The sequence below is a fragment of the Apteryx rowi genome, unplaced genomic scaffold, assembly GCF_003343035.1.
Source record: "Apteryx rowi isolate R43461 unplaced genomic scaffold, aptRow1 scaffold_84, whole genome shotgun sequence".
NCBI lineage: Eukaryota > Metazoa > Chordata > Aves > Apterygiformes > Apterygidae > Apteryx > Apteryx rowi.
The window spans coordinates 1,282,438-1,305,300 of record NW_020451138.1 but is presented as its reverse complement, the minus strand read 5'-3'; the positions used below and the strand labels follow the sequence as shown (position 1 = coordinate 1,305,300).

Below are 22,863 nucleotides of genomic sequence, written 5' to 3'. Positions count from 1 at the left end.
TGTCAGAACATAATTTAAATATTTACAACACAGTAACATGGCCATAAAATAAAAATTATTAATAAAAATAGACATTTTTAGAGTGGGAATGTATTTAAGATATTTTTCTGTCATTATAAGGACTTGCCTAATGCAGCTTAGTAATACAATATTCTCTTTAGTGTATACATTGCCAGACTGTAGGTCCTCATTTGAAACTTGTAAGCTACAGCAAAGGAAATATATTACAAAGATATTAACAAACCACATCAAATGCAAGATTACTTCATTATAAACTATTATTGCTATATTCATTTCAAATAATACAAAATATATAAAGTCTCCCCAGAATTTTGATAATTAGCAGATTTCAGTTTCTTTAATTGCTTCCATTAGAGTCATCTGTTCATTTTATTAACACCAGATGCAATAATACAATGCTAAAAATAAACATGCATTATACAACAAATTTGTATTCTTCAAAAAAAGTTCATTACAATTAGTGAATGCACATGTAACCCTTTTTCCTATCTTTAGTGAATTGTTGTTTGAAATAGATAAAAGGGAAGGAAGGAGAAACCAAACTTAATGCTATTCAGCACCAGTAAAAAGTCAATAGACCTTTAACATTCCTGTATATCAAAAACATTTTATCTGTATCACTGAACAGGTAAAGTTTATAACATTGTCCCATTTGAAGATGTACTGATTTATATTTACAATACTTTGTAGTCAATAAAACATTTTAACAATATTTAAAAATTGCTTAAATTCATAAAAGTATTGCAGAAATTTATAACATTTACTTATTTTTCGTGCATACAAGGAAGTCCATGTAAAACTGTCCATGTTCATATGAAGAACTGACAGAGTAAGGAGTAATTTCAATAAATTTTGCAAAACCCCAATTATTTGAAGGCAGCTATCATTAAACATTCAAAAATCCTTAGTTGCCATTTGCTTCTGAAAACTAGAGTTCCAGTAATAAAAGTGAATATGTAAACTAATATGTTTTTGAGATCAGTAGAAAATATATTCCCACAGGCATAACATGTTTAATAAGGATGATAATGATTTTGTAGAAAACTGTTAAGATGTAGTGATAGCTAAACAGACAACTCGGTAATGAATGGTCTTCTTTTTGAGACCGACAAATATAGTCATTTTCAAATATCCAGTATTTTAGCAGCTCATTGTGTTTCCAGTTAAACTTTCAGCAGTGCTAAAATACAATTGAGTGTGTAATACCTTATTAGAATTTTTAACCTCCAATTTATTTTGGCATCTAACGCCTCTAGTAAAATGTAGCCATGTTAGCATTGACTTCTTAAGTCTAAAAGGCAATAACAACCCAACCAAAAGAACACACTGTGCTTTAATCTCCAAATAATTAGGTACCCAAAATTAAGAAAAAGTAATAGAAAAGTAAAAAGAACTAAATAAAAAAATATTGCACAGCCACATTGCCTAGAAAGTAAAGTTGATGTTAAAAAGCCCTAAGTGTGGATGATATAAATTATCTTCCATATAAAAAGTATAAATATCTCTTAAAATACAGCTGCAGCTATACTTTAATACCACACATTTGATTTATCTGTTAATGAGGTAATAACCAAGTCTCTTACAACACTTTTCTCTACTGGAAATATTTTAGGGCAGCAACTAGAAAGAATTTTTCTAAAAATATTTCTGAATCAAGAACAGCAATGTGTGCGGCTCTTCCTATGAGAGAATCTGCTGTATTGGGCAATGCATTAATTACATTATAACGAACCAAATTACATTCCTTATTTTGAAGAACTGGCAGAAGCAGGTTCTGGATCATTTCAGCATAAATTGGTCCTGTAGAGGAAAACAGAAGTTGTACTGTATGAATCATCAGAAGCAATTATGGTTCTATGACCTTCAATTGAAAATATATGCATTCCAGAATAAGAGAGGGAATGTATGTCATGCTGTTTCTCTGTTAAGATAGAATATAGGAAGTTTAATTTCCTCAAAAATCTTTGAAAAAATAATTTTATTACTCACACATTTTATTGTTCATACGTTTATTATACTAATTTATTATAATGGCTATTTAAAAGGTATTTTCTTGACAATAAACACTGTTAGAATTCAATTGTGCTAGAATATCTCAGCAATAAATGCAATAACCAGCCATCTCTGAAAATAAGAAAAGTACCTTTCCTTTCAATGCTAATATTAAGCCTCTTCTAAATACAGCCAATGTGCTTGAAGCTACAACTCGATGTCCTCAAAAGCAAAGCTATTTGTCCTTCCTGTTCATGGAATAACACATCAGGGGCTGTGTTCATCCCACCTAATCTACAGCATCTCACCAAAGCTTCTAAGCTAGAAATTTATTCAGTCCCATCTCCTTCTGCATTTAACAAAACCACACAAATACAGAAAGCAGTTCAGCTCTCATATGGATTTTCTCTCTCCATTCCTACAGAGTAAGCCCAGGGTGACTAAAGACATAATTGAGGTGCCTCAGTAAAGCACCCAAAATTAAATGGGATGAATCTGAGACCTATGAAGTTAAATTTCAGTGGAATTTTTTGAGAACATTTATTACCTGATTGCTTATCCTTTAAAGCTGTTTTACACATCTCAATGCGAGCAGAGTGATAAGGAACATAACGATCCTGCAGAGATCCTACTAACACTATGTTTTTGAAGTAATGAAGACCTACAGGAAAAGAGAGAAAAAAACATATGTATTATAATGAATCACTTGACAATTACTACAGAATAATTAAACATTTTACAGCTAAAATTGGGAACCAACTTATTACAAGTCCTTGTACAAAAAAAGGCAGAAAAATCAATTACAATAGGTACAGCGAGAGAACAACCAACTGTTGGGTACTGTACATATTTTAACACACCTGGGCTTGACCTAATTCTGATGATTCCTACTTAACCAAAGGTTATGGTTCAAACTTTTGTGTTTTAGGATGGAGGGGATATAGGAATAAAGTGTGCAGTTTCTGCATGACAGAAGGAAGTAAAGCCTTTGCTTAAAGAAACCTAAAGATGACTGATGCCTTGTCTTCACTTGTATTTCAGTCAACAGTGTAGCTGCATCTGGATTAATGCATAGCATAAATGTGAATGCAATATAGCCCACCTAATGTAGGTGCCTCTTTCAGGCACTRCCTTGCTCTAACATTTGGCCATCTTTAGCCCCAGATGAGGATCCACCCAACACAACTCTCCAGATTCCCTTTATAATTAAACCCAGATCTCCTACTTCTTGGGCAAGCACTCTAACAGCAAGATGATGCAAAGGCAGGATCCCCCATTAGTGAGGAAGTTRTAGTTCTCAGTATATTTAACCTTAATGACTTCTCCAAAGAACTTTAGCAGACTTCTGGTGCTGTCCATCTGCTTAAGTCAGAATACACTGGATTTTTAGGGAAAATCAGTAGCCTTTGCTTTAGAACAGCCCCTCAGAATATCATAGCCAACTGCAGTTCAATACGAAGGGAACCGTTAGGCAAAATCAGCAAACACTTAATAAATTTAGGTGTATGTAAAGGGAAGCTGTACTCAAAAGCAGTCAGACTGGATTGTTCTTTAGGAATCTTCTAGGTGTTAYGTGTTTACATTGGGGCTATTAGCCCTACTTTTAACTTCTGGAGAGAATAATGGTCCCTAACCCTCCTTTGTTCATTTACAAAATTTACTCAGTATATTCTGAGAATTATAGAAATACTGCAAATAAAACAATTCTTCAAAGATGCTACTCCAAATCTGTAGCAAAAATTTTATATAAATCATATAAATCAAACTTTTCTTTCATAAAAACAACAAAAAAGAGAGAAAATATTGCAGTAGGAAAAACAAATTATTTGCTATCTGCTTTTCAGAAGCTATACTGCAGGAATAAACTCCTGAGTTTTAGTTTCTCTGTGTTGTTCAGACAGAATATATGTATGTATTAATATGTATTTGTTCCTAAAGAGGAGAATAAATCCCAAAGTAAAACACCTTTCCTTCTTCCTGGAGGTTGTTTCCTAAGTTTCCAGTATTTTATAGACTGTACGATGAAGACTACATCCCAAAATCAAGTCAGTTACAAAAACAATGCTGAACAACTTTAGTATGTAAAAGGTAAGTGGAACTTCCCAGATTTCAGAGGAAATTGATAAATAAAAATTCTAGAAATCTATAAAAATGTATAGAAAATGCATCCAAAAGAGATCCTGGATTCTGTCCCCTTGAAATAGAAATCAGGTATTTTCTGGTCCTATGTATCCACTGAAAGACAACACTGTCTCAGAAGATCAACTACATCACTAGGATCTTTTATTTGACATTGATGGAAAGTGACTGGAGAAAATCTTATGTACAGATGCAGATGCCAGTTCCAAAATTTTGAACTGAGTTGAAAATAACACATTTGGAATAAATCAAAGATAGGAGTTCCCTGCAGGCTGATCTGTAATAGTTTTGCAAATTCCTTGGATGTCTATGTACCTTGTATTAAGTGTTTTTGATATAAACTTCCCCACAAGAAATATCCATTACTGTTYATGCAAAAGGTAGAGAGAAGTGAATTGCCTAGATCTTTTAATCAACCTTAGGAAGGACAGAAAGAAAGAAGAAATGTCCTGGGGAATCTTTGGAGGAACATCAGTCTACATCAATCAACATTTAAATAGACTTTTTTCAGCCTGGTGTGCAATAAGAACAAACAAACAGAAAACACACAAGCTTAAGACATCACAATCTAATTAATAAGACCTCCCTCTTTTGGTGACAGTGACTTATTTTTATGCTTTATATTCTAGGTCAAATTCATAGCAAGAATGTCTTGAGCTTGCCTTAATTTTAGGCATGATAAATATCAGTAATCCTGCATTACAAGACATTTGTTTTTTTGTAGTAGAAACCCACTTTCGACTAAGTCTCTTTTGAGAGAAGCACTTCGATAGGAACAAGGAAGGCATATAGGGTATTTCATAATCATGAATTTTATTGTCTAACTGTTCTTTTGGGGTTGTTTTGCTTTGGGATGGCCCTTCACACTTACTATGAAGAAAAAGACCAAATCTTCTGGTTTGAGCTTGTTTATTCTGACATGGTTCGTGTGACCCCTATAACTATGGATGGGTGTTCCAAGAAAGAGAGGAATCGAAATGGAGAATACAAACATATAACCCCTCAGATTTCTAATACATGAGATACCCCTGAACCATTTGTCAATGGGAAGGAACTGCATGGCATTTAACAGCTTCCTTTATGCTCTCTAGACAGTCTAAGAAAATATCCAGGACAAAAGCAGAGGAGGATCTCAAATATGGAAGTGTGCAATGCTAAATTATGCCTAAATTTAAATGTGCTTTTGGAGAACCACACAAAGAAGCGACTTATCATATTCTTTCATTTATTTAGAAGTAAAAATTTGCCACCTCAATCATCTTTATATTTTGTTGTTTTCATTTACTTCCTAGACTTTGAATATATTCTGCCGTTAATTAATTTGGAAATTCAGGAATAAATTGAGGACAAGAATAAAGCTCAGTTAATTCATATGATCCACATCTTAATTTTCCCTCTAAAAAGACAAAAAAACCCAYGCCATGATAAAAGACCTGCCACACAAACATATTGAAAGTATTAAAAAAAAAGAAAATAAAAAATAAACCCCAAACTTATGACACAATTATTCAAAGTAATCAATGATCCATATTTTCTTGTGAAGCAAAATTTTCAGCTACTGAATTAAAAAAAAAATCTCAAAATCTAATTAAGCCAACATTTCCAGAATGGCTGTAATTAGGCAAAAATGCTAGAAGATTAAAATCTAATTGCATCAGAAAAAAAAACACATTTGGACTCATCACATCATTTTTGCAAAGTACTCTAAAAAACACTGAGCTTTTTATTAGCTAGAAAGTACTGACCAAATTTTTCAACAGGATTTGGGATAGCTTGAAAAGAACAATCCAATTGAAAAACTGCTGCTGAAATAATAAGCTCTGTCCCATATAACAGAACGTTCTCTTCCGTGGTAAGGAAACTTTTCTGGGCTTTCCATATTCTTATCATATTCCTCATCTTCTAAAGAAACTTCAATCTCAGCCAAAGTTAATTTAAGCATACACAAAAAGCACAATTTTTATCATTTAACCATCATGTCATTCATATCAGCGGATGAGTAAATTCTCAATAATAGCATTAGTCGTCATTACTGAATTAATGATATCTACAAATTCATGATTTTTTTTCCCCAAATAGTCAAGTGGAGGAATCTGGAGCAGCGTGTACAGAGACCTGGTAACCCACAACTAACTACAGTCAGAGAATTAAATTTTTTGTATAAATTTAGTGCCAGAATCAGAAGTCTCTGTAGATCTATTATGAAATCTGTCTTCTAACTATAGTCAACATCAAGTAAGTAACAGGAGATGGAGCAAACAGTACAACGGGCTACTGATTTTCTCTGACACTTCTATGACAAAAAGGACAACAAAATGCTGTATCTCCTTAAACTCATTCAAAACAAGGCTTACATTGTTTGCAATGTACAATATTCACTATGGATACCAGAGTTCTTTAGCACAACCGAAGCAAAATCACTTACAATCAGCTTAAAAAAAAMCAACAAAAAAAAACAAAAAAAAGTCCCACCATCTGATTCCACAAGTAAGCTGCTGTTTTGCTTAGGAATGTGCTAATCATAAAATCCTGGAATAAAACAATTTAGATTAAAAGGGACCTTTGGAGATCATCTGGTCTTACCCCCTTTCTCAAAGGAGGGCCAACTTTGACATTAGATCAGGTAGCTCAGGATCATATCTGGTCAAGTTTTGAAACAAAGGAAACTTCTCAGTTCTGTCAAGAACACAGTACTCCTGATGTTTCCTACAATTCTGTCCATTCACAAACTTATCTGGAAAGAGGGATCTGGGAGCTCTGACATAAATGAAGTCTGGAAAGAAGGGTTTTAGAAATTATGCCCTGGAAGGCAGCCATCTCTCCCGCAGYTGGCCTTCTGGACTATTCTGTAAAGCTAACCCATCACACACGAAGCTAGATTCGTGCCCCAAAAACTCAGATCTTGAGATACTGAGTGCACTGAGGTCCAAATGCAAAGCAGCTCAGACTTTCTGTTGCAATGCCACAAGAAGACTGATGAGGGAGTTAGATTTGGGCCAATTCAGTTTCATGTCAGCTCAAACTCTGCCTTGAAGATTTTACTTCAAAGAGCTTGGCTGCAGATGCTACAGAACCTACCAGATCCTTTAAACATTGTTGGTATAGAGCTACAGAGAGCTGGGAAGTCCTACCTCTTAGCAGAACTGGTTAGGTCAGTCTCCATGCCATGTGACCAGTAGTTACGCTATTTCAGTTCTAGCCCCATCCTCATGCCGAGTTATAAACAGGCATTTCCTCAAGTCAAGAGGTGACATGCTTTTTCCCTCCACAAAGCCAAACAGCACCAATTCAGTTAAGCGGGCATTCTGTGCGCAACAGTCATCTCAAAGCAGAAAACATGTCAAGCAAGCTTGTTCAATGCTTATCTACTGTTAACATGGACATAAATGAAAACTAAGACTTCCTTTCTTCACTTCAGAGATTAGAAAAATTCATATTTTAAAGGGGAGGGAGAAGATAAGGCAATAAATAAGCATATCAGAATTCTGCTAATCAAGCTCTGTGGAAGTACTATGATATTTGAATATAAGCCTACCTATCAAGTACAAAAATATCCTGGAAGAGACTATGGCTACATCTTCACATTTGTGAACAGTGTAGTATAAAAGGAACAGAATGGGAAAGCAAATCCGTTGGTACTGAGAATCCATCATAATGCCTATTTTCAGGGGAGTTTAATTTGGACTAGCTCTAGTCTGGTTCCGTGGATGGAAATCCATTAGCTGTTCATAAAGTTCATTAGCTGTGCTCTGAAGTAAATGGGGATGATGAAGACATCTGCTTCCAAACGCATTCCTGAGCCAAACTAAAGTGCTACTGCAGGCCTGTTCCGCAGCTGACAAATAAGACTTCAGAAAACTACAAAACTAAAGCTGAGGTAGAAGAATTTGCAGCTCCAAAGTTCATTGCAGGAAGTGTTCCCTGTAGTGAGCAAACAGTTCATAACTGGCACAGAGAGCAGCATTTCAAATTTTACCTTATGGTAGCCAACCTCAGCAGGCCATGGTTCTCGCACACATCATCGTTCATTACAGGAGAATTAGTTCTGTCAAAACTCTGCTCTACTGGGCGAGCCCTTAATTGCAAAGGATCTATCAAAATTTGTATCAAATTAATGAAGACCCTGCAGGCAGATCCTAAAGTTGTTTCAGGTGTCTGGCTACAGAAACTTGAGCTTCTCAAAGACAAACTGATGGAAATGGAGTCTTTGGTTTTATATTTATACTAAGCAGCATATTGGAGTTCTAGATGAGGTATTCATACACAAAAGACTTGTCCAAAACCAAACTAAAGCCAAATATTACAGGTCATTGACACTTCTCTTAGACAAATCAGAACATCAGAACCAGCCTACGTGTAAATGAAATTGTTCCCTTCTGACTGGCAGCTTCTTAACATATCAGGCTAAGCAGGGTCTCTGAATCTATCAAAAACGACTATCTGAAGCACCATGAGCAAGAAAGGACAGGTTTGTTGGGTTGCAATGGCTACAAATCAAGAATTTACAGTATATTGTCTTGGACTCCTCTGGAGTCTGTAATTTTTGCTGAAGAATATAACTAGCTGAGTATATAATGCGAATAAAGTAAGAAACATAATATTCTAATTTGAGAGCAAAAAAAATAAGAGCTTCTCTTGTTTACCTTGCACAAGACAAAGTGAATTAGAGAAGCTGGGAGAAGTGTATGGGACAGTGCTCAAGTTACATCTGAAAGCATCTTCAGTTATACTGGAGCTACCGTCTTTCTGCTTCCTCAACAAAAATCACAATATGCTCCAACTGGAAACAATTAGGTATTTGAATACATTGTTTAAATACACATCCTTCCTTTGTTAAAAGAAAAGAAATCTGATTATTTTGGTGATATGCCAATGAACACTTGCATTTCATAAACTAGGTTATTTTTACATTCAATGTTAGAAAATAAATATGAAGGTGCAATTATAGCTTGTTGAAAATATTTAAGCATAACCAATAGATTAAGTGGAAGCAGAAATCAAGATCTGTGTAAATCCCAGAACTTGTCACTTCATTGCTATGTGATGTTATGGTAAGCAACTCCTAATACCTAACTAATAATACCTAACTAACTCCCAGTATCCTTTTAGGGACAAATCTGCATAACTAACATTCTGTAAGCTTTGTGGTAAATGGCAACAGTTGGGTTACAAAAAGGACTCATTTCCACTAAATAAATAGACCATACTAAAGTCTGAAAGCTAAGTAATTAGAAAATAGATAATTTAAGTATATATTTTTTTATCTTTGTGTTTAAAAATTTTGTTCTTATCAAGTTATTTTGAAATATTTTTTGTCAAAAACATAATACTATAACATGAAATTATGTTTACACAGACCACGAACATTTTAATGTATTTTTTCATCTGGGCTGCTACAACTCTTTTTGTACTGAACAGCTTGCATGTCATCATAGCTGGCAACCTGTTGTGATTTCTTGTCACAGTATGAAATTAACAGTCATTTCCAAGACCCCCCAAAATACCAGACAGATTGTGGCTGCTGAAGATATGACAAGCAGATTTCAAGGAGATTATTCCCAAAGGTAAAATAATTCTAAAAATTTATCATCATGAAGAAGCAACATCAGAAAATTAAATTTACCACTGGGCTAAAAACCATATAAATCTCTCAGCTGGCAACATAAGGTGATGTGTGCATAAAGTAACTGAAAATCCCATAATTTGCATAAACTTTAACTCTCTTCATTTTGAACTATCCTACCATCTTTTGTTCCTTATGAGCAGAAAGGACACATCTTGTTCTTTACCAGCAATTACCAATCATGATAATTTTAAAAGATAAAATAGCTTTAACTTAAAAGAATTTTGATGGTCAAGTCCAGAAAGGAAACATTCAGAATTTTTTTTAGATAAGATAATAATCAGAAATGGCAAATGTTTAAGTCTCAATTTCTCCCCACTACCTGCTTTTATTCTTTGCAATAAAAATTTCTTTTCACATGGCAACCTAGTAGATAGCCTTAAAATTTGTTATATAAATTATCTATCATCCTGTCTTGATAATTTCATTTTCAGAATAATTGAAATGTTCCAGAAATTCTGGGAGTGGCAGAGAGACAAACTGGTGTTGCTTTTAACTATGAGATCAAAGAGTCAGAGGTGATGTCCAGCTGTGATGCCCAAACTTTCCCCAAATGGGAAGGAAAGCAAGATTGGTAAAAATGTTTGTCATACATCCTCCCACATGTATTGCTCTGATAGAAGCAGTTCTGAAGAAGAGTTACCAGAAATGTGGTTATGATTGCAAAATTTCTGCTGTTAAATGGTAGTGCTTCAGGATTCAGAACAGAGAACGGATAAGAGCAAAAATCTCATTTCTGAATGGTGCTAAGTATTAGGATTTACTGAAGCTTCTTTTAAGAGGTAGAAGAGGAGATGCTCAACTCTACTTTTACCTAGAATGATTGACAGGAAGGAGGAACTTCATCCACTCCGGAGTTAAACAACAAGATGATGTCCTCTGGCAAATTTGAGAACTAGACCCACAAACCATCATACATCAACATGGCTGAGACCTAGACTCTCAAAAATATCACCTTTCAGATCCACAGCCACTTTTAAGGATGATCTGGAAACCAGCTAGACCACAGCAGAGTTGAAACAGCAGCAGCTTTCGCTGCCAGAGGACTGCAGGTGAGAAGGGAAGCCAAAATTGGTACTGCTGTTTCTGCCAATATTCAGATATCCATGGCACTGGGTATCATGCTGGTGATAGAACCATTTACAGTAACAGCGGGAGAAAGATATTTTTAGTTTCTGTCACATGCCTGGTGTCTTTCTTGACAGTACTGATGGAACAGAAATGACAGCACCAAAGCCAATGTTTGGTTTTGGAACTGGTTGAATGGTCTGGAGCCCTATAAGTTGGAGGAGGCATTAGGAGACCACTCTGATGGGTTTTCCCAGTGAACTCTAGCCAAAGATGTGAAGATGAACAGAAAAGGCAGGTATTCTACTGATCCTTTTAAGAGAATGGCTTCTAGCACATTCCTGAGTCTTAGTGCTGGTAAACCTGGGCTGGCATGAAGGATAAAAAAAGTATAGGCAGAATCCTTAGGGATTTTGCCAGCTGCAGCACCAGGATCTGAAGAAGTCACCACAGTAAGGATGAACAGATATTACTGCAGCTTAGACTCCTGTTCTACAGAATTAGAAAGATCAACACAAATCGCAAAGATCAGGACTACACCTCTTCTGTTAACAGTGTGGTTGTTGAGTACTGGTAGACAGAATCTCTTGTGCATAGTTTGGGGTAAAATGATTTCTGGAAAGCATATGTTTATAATTCCTACAGATAACAGTATGCAAATTCTCTTGGTCAAAAAACTGAAAAGAGAAACTATACAGTTAGGGAAATCCCAAACTCATCTCATCTGGAGTTTGAGAGTCAAGCATAGCCAATACTATATGCCCACTGATTAAACAAAGAGATGGCAGGACAGAAATATGCCTTGTACACATGTCAAGAGTTAAAAATACCAACATCTACAGTGTACATACAGTATATTAACTGATTCTTCTCTTCTTTTAGGGAAGCAAAAAGCTTTTTTTTTTTTCTTCCCTTAAATAAAAACATCAGACTTCCACATCTCTCTCCTCTTCCCCAACCTTTCCTTCTCCCTGGCATCATAGAGCACCTGGAAACCAGATGCTCTGTGAGGCTGTGACCCAAGATACAGCTCCTTCCATCTCTTTAGTAAGAAGGCAGAAAAGGGAAGCTGAATCTTCAGAAGCCAAATGACTCCCTAAGATTTTTAGGGTCCTCCTACAGTTTACGGGAATAAGATCTGAAACTCAGGTCACAAACTCTTAAGACAATGCTATCTATGTCTTTCTAAAAGTCTGTCACAGAGGTTTGTCAAAAGAATATATGGATATTTCTAGAATAGACAATAATACTCAAATAACATATTCTCAGATTATGTTGAAAAACTTTATGTACACATAAAAACAAAGAATATCAACTTCTTTAAAGCCAACCAATAGATTAATCTGATTAGCTCTATAACACAGGTCCCACAATATTACCCAGTAGCTACTGTGTAACTTCTCAGAAGCTCATAACTTCTGTTTAAGATTAAACATTTGTTTCTGAAAGACAGCTAACAGACATTTAAAATACTTCAAATGATGGGGATCCAGTCATTCTTGTCATTTTCACTTTGGAATTCACCTTTATACATCAGTTCAGCTTTAAACACCACCTTACTGGCAACAAAATTACTTTGTGCTAATAAATTTTGAACAGAAGGGGGAAAAAATCCCCAGTTTTACTAAAATCAGTTTTTGATCAACATTCATATCTTATTCATGATATTTCTTCTTGCTCTTTACTCCTTTCTGATTCTTCCTATTCCTGGAATTTTTATCTTCAAAGATCTCAGGAGCTGGACCTGTCAGTCTTTTCCTGTCAACATCTTCACACCAGTTTGCTCTCAACTAAATTTCAGCTGTGAAAGCCTACAAGTATTTGATGGAGAAATGTYCAAATTTTCCACAAAACGATACTATGCTCACCGTGAGCATCTTTGACTCCATGAATGCTTGGCTGACACACATTTGGAAATATTTGTGGGATAAATCCTCAGTAACTTTATAATGCTTAATGGTAGCCCACCCCCTAAGTGGCATATTATTCACTGCCAAAACTGGCTCTCAGCCAACAGCTGAAATAAGAATATGCAAAACAGAAAAATGTATGAATGATATAGTGTGAATACTCCAATCTAGTTTTAACTATTACATTAGGTTCAACTTCTCCTTCCCTTTCCAGAAAAACTTTATTTTCCCTGACCAACTTAATGAGGAAATAAAAGAGTAGCTAGTAAAAACTTTACAGCAGAATTTTAAATTTATATAACAATAAGAAAAACAGGTACAGAAACAAGTAATCCTAAATGAGTGTGCAAGTACGTGACTAATCACAGTGAAATCACTAACTTCAGTGGCTGAAGAGGAGGCTGACACATATAGCATGGTAGCTGCTTCTGTTCATTAGTTAAGAAGGGAAGTCTCAAAGTAACTGTTCACCTCGGGAAAAAAGCAGTCTATTGTTTACTTTACTTGAAGAATAGAGTACTAAAGCCAAAGCAATTTTTAAATAAACTCAAACGAGAGTTGGTTGGACGAATATTTTTAGGTTTCCTATTTACATTTATATACAGTGGTCTTTAAAAGACAGTAACTATTAGCAGAGCTTACCTGCTTTTTTACTAAGTTTGTATAAGAAAGTTTGTCGTGGATCTGAATGGTCTCGACATGTCAATTGCAGTAACGAACCAGATTTTTTCCACTTCTGCATAAACCACAGACCTGCATTGTTAGGTACAACATGAGTATAGATCCACAATAAAATATGAAAAGTAATTAAACGTAAATAAAATATGTAAAGCTAAAGCCCATACATTTAGCTCCTCAGATGCTACCATTTTATTTTTCATGTTAGCATTATTGAGCCCAGAAGCATTTTTAATTTCTTTTATTCATTATTCTTTGCTGTCTACATATATAATAAAGCATAAAGAAAATTATTTCCACTAATGTACATGCCCTTGTAGGAAAAATATGTACTTAAAAGAAGTCAAAATATATTAATGACAGCCATAAGCTAATTCACAGATTTTATTTCAATATTTTACAGAATATTAGAACATTCTGATGTTGAAATATGCAGAACTAAAAACAAATGTTACTTCTCAAACTTCTAAAAATAACTTTATAGAATCACTGAATTCATTAAATATAACTAGAGGAACAAAGGAAGCAGAATTTTCTGGGAGGAAAATCATCATTTTCTATAGCTCTTTATTAGTCAATGAGCTAAGCCAACTAGCTAACTGACTTTTCAGAAAATCTTACATCTCTTGCCAAGCAGAAGAAAAGCAAGCAACCAAGTCCTCATATCCTCAAGAAAGTCTTTACGCATTGATTAAAGCCACTCAGGGAAAGAGTTATCTTCTGCACAGCAATTTATTGAAGGCCATTAATGTATGCACATAAATATAGTAATCGAGAGTACAATACCATTATTTATTATCTTAGTATTTTACAAAACCTTAAAAGTCTAAAATGTAGAGGAAGGTTATTGTATGACAAGGACATTTTGTACAGTCTGCAACTGTAACAGATCAAATGCTTCAGAAATCCATTTTTTCAATGAGTATATTCCGGATGATACTTCAATAGCTTTAATCTTAGATAACTGAAGGTCATTTGCTGGTGATTACATGAATGAGCAAATACCCATGCCTCTCTGTAGCCTGGAATATTGCAATTTGTAGAAGCAAAGTAATGTTAATGCTTTTGGGGAACTTCTATCAAAAAGGTGGGATTCAGTTACAGATTAAAATAGTTGAATGTAAGTGCCTACAGGTATACTAGGTTAGATACCCAGTAGATGCCTGTACYGAATCCCACTGTAGATGTCTTGATCTTGAAGTGAACCTTACCCATAGTGTATTGAAGGCTATATACTGTAGCACTTCAACTAAATTCAAAGAGCTCTCACATTCTTCTACTTCTGTGAACTCTAACAATAACTCCAATTAGCCAATAAATCATGTCAATGCTTTTTAAGCCCAACATATACAAGTTAGCTAGTTTTTCCCCCATGATTTTTGTATGAAAGAAAATACAAGTCAATAAATCATTAATATGGCACTACATAAAATAACTTTCTTCAAGGTTTTTAGTGTGTTTTCAACAGTTTAATGAGCATGTTCATATTTAATGAAAATAACTGCTATTCGGTTTGGTTTGGGGCCAATCAAGGTAAGCAGTAACCTCAGAAAAAAGTTTTCATCCTTAGTACTTTATTTAAAAATTTTAGGCTATCTGAAAATATTTTCTAATGTTTATTTCAAAAGTCAGCAGTTTCTACAAGTTCCCCTACCGCTATACTTAGTCTTTAGAAAGTGCAGAGAAAAACAGGCATTCACAAGGTACACACACAGCTGAAAAAATACACTGGAAAATTCAGAGAAATCCAGACTTTTTTTCTCAATATAAGAAAAGGTTGTAAGATACTTTTTGAGAGAGGAAATACACCACTAATAGTTCAGAATTCCTTTAGTGCTTTTTAACTACTTTATTTGCAGATTAAGGATATTAAAATTCAGCTCATAATAACTTGAGCTCAACACAGTAAAGCTGGAATCTCTTTAAGGTGTAACAGAAAACCTGCTTCAAGCATACTGGCAAACTCATGTGTCAGCCATCTCCTGCACATCTCCTGCATCGATACTTTGCTTGTGCAACCCTTCCCTCTCCTTAGGGCAACAAAGTGAAATGCACACATCCAAGTAAGGCAGAAACCTGCAACCTCGGTGTAACTTCTGAGAACATTTTGAGGACAAAATCTCCCCTAAACTTATACCACAGGAAATAATGTGTTACCTGTATTAACAAGAGCACTGCTGTTGTAGAGTGTACCAAGATGTGGTCCAGACAGAGACAGGAAGGTGTGAAGTTTGTTGAGGTAATATTTAAACCGAGGTCTTGTGAGCACTGAACGGATTATTAAATTACCCAGTGAATGTCCAATAAAGCTGTTTAAAAAGAAAAATAGTATAACACAGAATTTGATGGCACTTTTTTTTTTTTTGCTTTTTAGTAGTGAAAAATAAAAACTGATGTCATAAAATGCTGAAGGAACACAGGAAAGGGAATTAACAAAACATTTCCACACAAAAGCCTGCATTTTAGGTCATACAGAAAACATAGCTTGTCCGTATCTCCCAAACTGCAAATTCCTTAGAAACGTTCTCAGCTCCTTAGAATTACTTTACACATAATTTTTGAAAAGAGTGTGAAAATGGACAATCTTTCCAGCAACCCCTCCCACCCAAGACCAAAATTATTTTTAAGTATTTCCCTTAGCACCAAGTATTTAGAAAATATTTTGAGATGTGCATGACTGGATAAACTCCTGCTTTGACACATGATGGCATTCAATATGATAAATGCATGACAGTTACTAGAACAACCTGCTGGAGAAGGACTCCAAAAGTACTCCTGTGAGGAGGAAGAGCATTACTTAACTGACTCTGGATATTTCAAAGTAGAAGCAACATCTCAAATCTGCTTAGCAACTGGACCAAAAGAAGTGATTAACAGCTTGAGCTCGGCAATTGCAAAATATCTGTCTGCAAGGAGTTTATTGCATTGAGGTGTTTCCCTCATTAATCAGGCTAGGGGGAAGATTGATGGGACTCTATTTAGCTTCATGTATCTATAAGAATAATTATAACTTGATCTGCGTTGCCTACTGCCATAATACACAAGTCTGTATATAGCACTTCTTTAGCAGGGACACTGCAAAGCAAGCCTATTCTAGTTATTAATGCAGTTGTTACGCTTACAAATCCCTGGTGAGGTAAGGACCACACTTTCTTAGATACTGAGTTAAAAAGTATATGGTACAGAAGACAGACAAAATAAGAAGGACAAAGTGTCTTTCCACTTTACAAGTGTAATCTCAGGATGTGGAGAGAACACGTGACCAGCCAAACACATGTAGGAAATCTGTGGTAGAACTATTATAGCTAGATCATTTGAGTGCCACAGTCTTATACCTGTAAAATCATCCTTCCAATTTGTTCAATTACATTCTTAAACAAAAATTGCTAAAACAAGGCTAGCAATGTCCATGTAGAATATAGTAGTAACAAATTATTTGATGGTATAATTTCTTCCCAAGAAAGAATTATTAACTCTGAAAATTCCAATGTAAAGCTAAATGGAAAAAAAAATTCAAACATATTAGGGTACAGAATGGCAGAGTCACCCTAAACTCCTTACCTCTGACATAACTGTACAGTATTGTGATGGAATAGGGTATTTGTTTCATACCAATATACAGCTTAACCATATACGCATAGTCTTTCCAGTCACTTTTACTGCTAGATTACTAAAATTGCTGCAATATCAGAAATTTTCTACTGCAGCTTGATATCTTTGCCTAACAAATTAGGAATGAAAAATACGTATCCTCTGCGCTGTCACACAGTTGCATTAAGAGCATAACAGTGGTGTATTTGGAAAATAAAATACTGAGCTGTTGACACTCCTGCACACTAAAATTTTAAAATATTCTTCTAGAATACATCATGAAGTATGAGCAAGAAAACCAAACCCATAGATGTTTTTAGAAACAAGAAAATGCCCTCAGAAACTGAGTTAGTTTGTCCTGAAGATAATGTCCACCGTGTAGTTACAGCTCTTGAAAAAGAGAGATTTTCTAAGCAAGGTCTGAACATCAACAGAGATGTTCTCTGACATCTTTTCATCCACTACTTACTCAATGTTATAAAAGAATGAGAAACTCTCATACTGCATCATAACCAAGGACAATTTCCTAACCGGAAACAAAACAGTGACAATCCACCAGTCAACCCTATCATCGTCAGGAATATGGGCACACCTGAACCAAAACTTCAGAAACATGAAAGACCGATTTGAGATAAAAAGGTGCTTGCAATTAGCTATGTGAATGTACCTCAAAGATTAAACACTTTTGCTTTTAATTTGCACAGACTTCAAAAAAAACCAGATTACTCTAGTATCTGGAATTCAAATCAGAGGTCTAGGTGAACATGTAATAAGCCTTCAATATTATTTTCTAATAGAGAAAGGTTTAAGGATTTCATCAAACCCAGTGTGAGGAAAAAGATTTTTGAAAGTGTAAGACGGAAACATAACGCATCCTACTCATTCTTTCTTTCCGTTATCTGCAACCACAGGATGCAGTGACAGAGCTCTGCAAAACCAGTGCATTTCTGAACAGCAGGTGGCAATATTACAATCTTTTGAGTATAAGATATCACTAATTCAACAAACTAGAAAAAAAAATGTACTGCAGTATTTATATTTGCTTGATGGCACAAGCTTACCAATTCAGATCATACTGTAAAATTAGACACAGTAAAACCTCATTAGTCTTTGCTAGCAAACAAAAGATCCGGTCCAACTATAAAAATTCACAAAAGAAAAAAAATCAGCAAGAGCTGTAAAACACAAAGATACTGAAACAATCTTAAGCTCAGCAAGTCTTTAAAGTGCCAAATGGTATACCAGCAACATATCCTATTACATGCCCTTTTCTTGTACTCTTTCCCTAAATATCTGCCTGTAAGAAACAGCTGACTAGGCTAGACAGAGCTTCGGTCTGACCAGAAAACAGATGTTTTAACGTATGCGTAGCACAAAGAATCTCTTTCTCTTTTTGTAAGCCAGTAAAAGGATGAAAAAGCTGAATAATCCAACTGAGATGAAAATCCAATAAAGCTCAGAAATTTATATAGGATTCTACATGAGGAAAATGGTTTCTGAAACAACGCTGTAAGAGCTTGTAGTTCACTTTCTAGCTATATGATGACCTGGAAAGGCTGTCACCCTCAGAGAGGCTCAAATTTTGAACAGATATGACTGAGCAATTTGCTCCAACTTCAAAGCTGGATCTTACTTCAAAGTTATATCTAACTCTGAAGATGCCACTGGTATGAGCTGGACAGGTCCAGATGACCTCCAGCCTCCTTCCAACCCAAATTAATCTGTGGTTCTTTCACCAACAGTTGTTTTATATAATAAATTGGTGTTGGTTTAAACAAAGCTTCCAGTTTTTGCTTCCCACCCATGTTGCACTGAGAAGAGAGATTTTTTTCAGACTGACAAGAAAGCTAATGCCTACATTGAGTAGCGTACCAATGCTTTAACTGGTATTAGCGCCTTGGCAGTACCAAAACCCTTGGTTTATTGAAGATGACATTATAGCATGACTCTGTGCTCAGGTGGCATGAGGGAGTGCTTTTCTTATCTCAGTACAAGAATGTAACCCACTAAATATGACTTTGCCCTTACTTACGAAAGGCATGGGGCTTTGCATTGACCCGGCAGCGCAGAATCTCAGGACTTCTCTGGCTTGTCTKGGCCTGCGCTGCTTTTAGCTCATTTTAGCTGGGACAATTGTCAAGCAGTCAGGTAACATGTCAGGCCTAAAGGTGATTCAGTTTCCTTACAGTTTCTAGTAATAACAGGTAGTTTTTTCTGTGTGGATTGAACAGTTTATGACTAGAAAAAAGTGTGGTGTGGAAGAGTGCAGACAGGCATCATATGCCAGAGGTCCCAGTTAATGGTCAATTAATGGTCACTGCAGGAGTGCAACTTTGTAGGTCAGGGGAAAAAAACAGCATTAGGGGTAACAGAAAAACTGAATAACTGGGAAATAGTGAAAAGAAAGAGCATGTGAGCAGACTGCGTTAAAAAAAAAAAGACTTATGAAAAAAATTATGAAAAAAATTATAAAAAATGTAGGAAAATAAATCCAGGCAGACCCAAGGCCAAGGAGGCATAACACCCCACTATGAACATCCTTTTCCTCCCACTGGAGCCCCAGGATGCTGAGAACTCCATGYGACCCTTCCCCTCCCCATTCTGCTTGAGGAAGACAGAAACCATCAATCTTAGGATTCAGACAGCTATTGGAAGGAGAGCGTAACACCAGAGAAAACATATTAGGTAGGTATAACAATTTTAACCATATTAACGATGAGATTTTTCTGTATTAATTTGGGCTGTGAATTTTAGTATTATTATAACTGGACTAATAGTAATTTCTTGTTGCATGTTTGATTAGATGAACATGAACAGAAAAAAACATGAACCAGATTAACAACCGATTCTTAGCTCTGTATGCAAGGTGCGTTCCCTTTTGCCCACAGCAACATTCTGAGTGTCACAGAGGCACTGAACAGATTTTTCTGAGACACTACTGTCCAGTCTTTTTTGTGTTATGAATTCATTTTAGGTCTGGAGGCTGATTTGACTCCGCTATTGATGAAGATCCATTTGCAAGGACTTGGACAGAGAACACTTCCTTTAGTAGACAGGGAGATTTTGCGAGGAGAAATTAGTATCATTCAGGAGAGCAAAGCTAGCTAGAACAAAGTACACTTTCCCTATAAAAGGACAGCCAGGATGAGGTAGGAATGCATGCTTGAACATAGGTTTTCCCAAGAGTACTTCCCTGGCTTTCTGGGTCATCCCTTGAAGGACTTGCATAAAAGCACATCTCTTTCTGACAGATCTTTCCTACAGCTACCAGGAAACAGCTGCGGGGTTTGCTGATGGGCATAATTTTCTCCTAAGACAAGCAAAATTTGACAGGTGGAGACTTTTGCTTTGTGAAGGCCAAACACAACATAAATCTTGAAAAGAAAAAAAAATGGATAATTTTTTTCTCCCAAGTGACAAGCAGTAAATAAAACTGAAAAAAATATTTACAAATTAAATGTCTGTTGAGACAATATTTAGCAGCTCAAAAGAGGCTTTGATTCTCAGATGAGAGCAATGAGAAGGTAACAAGGGTGGGTCTGCTCATTATAGCCTTTAGACCACATGATGAGAGAGAGCATGTCAACATGTGCTGGTGGGTTACAGAACTCCTCAATACTGAGAGCGCTAATACACTGTCCTGCATAATACAAACAAAATCACTTAGTGGATTTTTTTAAATTACTGATTTAGACAAAATTAACCATGTCAAATCCTACCTATCTTAAAATAGAAGCACTTGTTTAAAAAGTGAGATTACATTTAAAATGCGTTAGATGTTTTTTCTAGTTGAGTAAGGCCTACCAAACCCAGGACTATGCAGAAACTTGTAGAAGTTCTTCAGCTTCATCAACCTCAGACTTAGCGGGGAAAAAGGAATAGTACTTAAAAAGTACTTTCCAGTAGTCCCTTCCCAAACTCCATACCCTAGTCTTGGTATTGTAATGGAGCATCTTGCACTTTTCTATTAACTCATTCTGTTTTGTGAACACCATCTACGTAGTCCTTAATTGATTTATAATAATTAAAAATGTTTTCTATTTCTTGGTGCCTTGTCACATTTTTTTATTTACCCAGAGAAATGCATGTATATTAACTGATCAGAAATATGTATTTTTTTTTCATTCATCACTGAACATTGTATTTCCCAGAAGTGCTGCTGTAGGAGATGCAACAGTAACCAGTGAGTCAAAAAACATTCCAGATTGATAATTTGAGAGTATCTAAACAAATGGATAAAGTCAGACTTGAGTTTGCTCCTTTCATCTGTCCATTAGCCAAATCCATTAATACAGCTGAGTTAGTACGGCACTCTCCCCCCAAAATGTACCCTACTATTTTGAGAAAAATAAATGGGACAGGTATTCCCTAAAAATAACTGAAAAAGGGAACAAGAATGCACATATTGGGATAAGCCCTCTATTAAGATGTAAAACATGCTTTCTAGAGGATGAAACAATCAGATAACTTCAAAATGATGAAATTTTTTCCTCATGCAGTTGCCCTTCCAAGTGATAAATTAGATGAAATTTTCCTGTAGGAATGACATTACAGACAGTCCTCCATGCCATACTTTGTAAAGAGGCTACGAAGTCAGAAGAAAGCTACTTTAATTTAGAAATAGCACTATTATTTCTTTCTGCTTTCTCAAAATACTAGTGTTTTACTGCTGAACACTACCAAGCAGAATCTCTGAGGAGGCACAGGACAGTAGTTCCCAAAATGTAATGCTTAAGTCACTCTGTCCAAAAAACACTAGCAGGACTAGTTGTGACTATGATACTATTCAGTTTTCTTTCTGCTGGGTATTCTTCTCTCTCCTTTTTCTTCCTTTCCCCTGCTCCTCCCCCTCCATGAATTTCTCTTTCCCAGATCTCTTGTCATCTGCTGCTAAGCGTCACAGTTCAGAACAACGCAGGGCTCTAGTTTTAATTTTATTTCTATAAATAGTATAGAACAGATATTACCTGATTTTTGAAAGGGTTAGATTATAAATTTGAATATACTGTATAATTTCATCTAAAAGGCGATCTGTCATGGAATCAAAATCAGCAAAGGTATCATTCTGTAAAATAAAAGAAATAAATAATAACTGTATTTTCTAATGCAGCAATATACATTCTGCATTCAGACTGAATTCTTATTTCCCAGTGTTTTGATCAACAGCACACAAATAAAAGCATCCACATTAACTTCAAACAGAAACACTGCAGCTGGTTATTCTCATTTTTTCAGTTTTTTTCTTGTAACATAGAATAAAGTGATGTACATTTTATGGTAAGACTACTTTGTTCTAATACACCAAAACAAATCTCAACATAGCAAACTGCCAGCCTTACTTCTAAGCCTCCCCATACACATAATCTTATCTGTAGAGAAACAGAAGACCAAACTGCATATACAAAACTAAATCACACTGTCCATGAAACAGAAGTATGAGACAATTGCTGTAACAGTAGAAAGAGAGTCTACATTAGCACTGTTTAATTCAAAACAATCCCCTCTCTAAAACAGTACTGCCATTTCATAGCTGCTTCTCTACAATGTTTAACAGTAAAAAATTAAAAAGGGGTAGGCAAAGAACGCTGAAAACTTTTCAACACAAAACCCAAAGGATCTGTGTGAAAATCTGTAGTGTTCAACATATTCATAAATGATCTGGAAAAGGGAAGAAGGAGAATAATAAGATGTCACAGTTTGTCAACAGCACCAAATCATCCAGGATAGTCAAGTCTAGAACTGACCAGAATTTCAGAAGCATCTTATAGTACTGCACAACTGGGGGATAAAATGGCAAGGCTTAGAAACGCAACACGTTACATGGGAAAAACAGCCCTAAGC

General features: G+C 35.6%; 1 protein-coding gene across 3 annotated transcripts in view; it reads right to left on the bottom strand.

Annotated features, from left to right (window-relative positions):
• Positions 1-1,231: 1,231 nt before the first annotated feature.
• FAM135A (family with sequence similarity 135 member A) overlaps positions 1,232-22,863 on the bottom strand; it is a 72,524-nt gene continuing 50,892 nt past the window's right edge. For all 3 annotated transcript variants that reach the window (XM_026090004.1, XM_026090005.1, XM_026090006.1), the window contains 5 exons: positions 21,990-22,087; positions 15,589-15,740; positions 13,396-13,506; positions 2,561-2,674; positions 1,232-1,821 (listed from right to left, as the gene is read on the bottom strand). In XM_026090004.1, the coding sequence (XP_025945789.1) occupies positions 1,616-1,821; positions 2,561-2,674; positions 13,396-13,506; positions 15,589-15,740; positions 21,990-22,087 (681 nt within the window). In that variant the 3' untranslated portion in view covers positions 1,232-1,615. The remainder of the gene's footprint in view (positions 1,822-2,560; positions 2,675-13,395; positions 13,507-15,588; positions 15,741-21,989; positions 22,088-22,863) is intronic.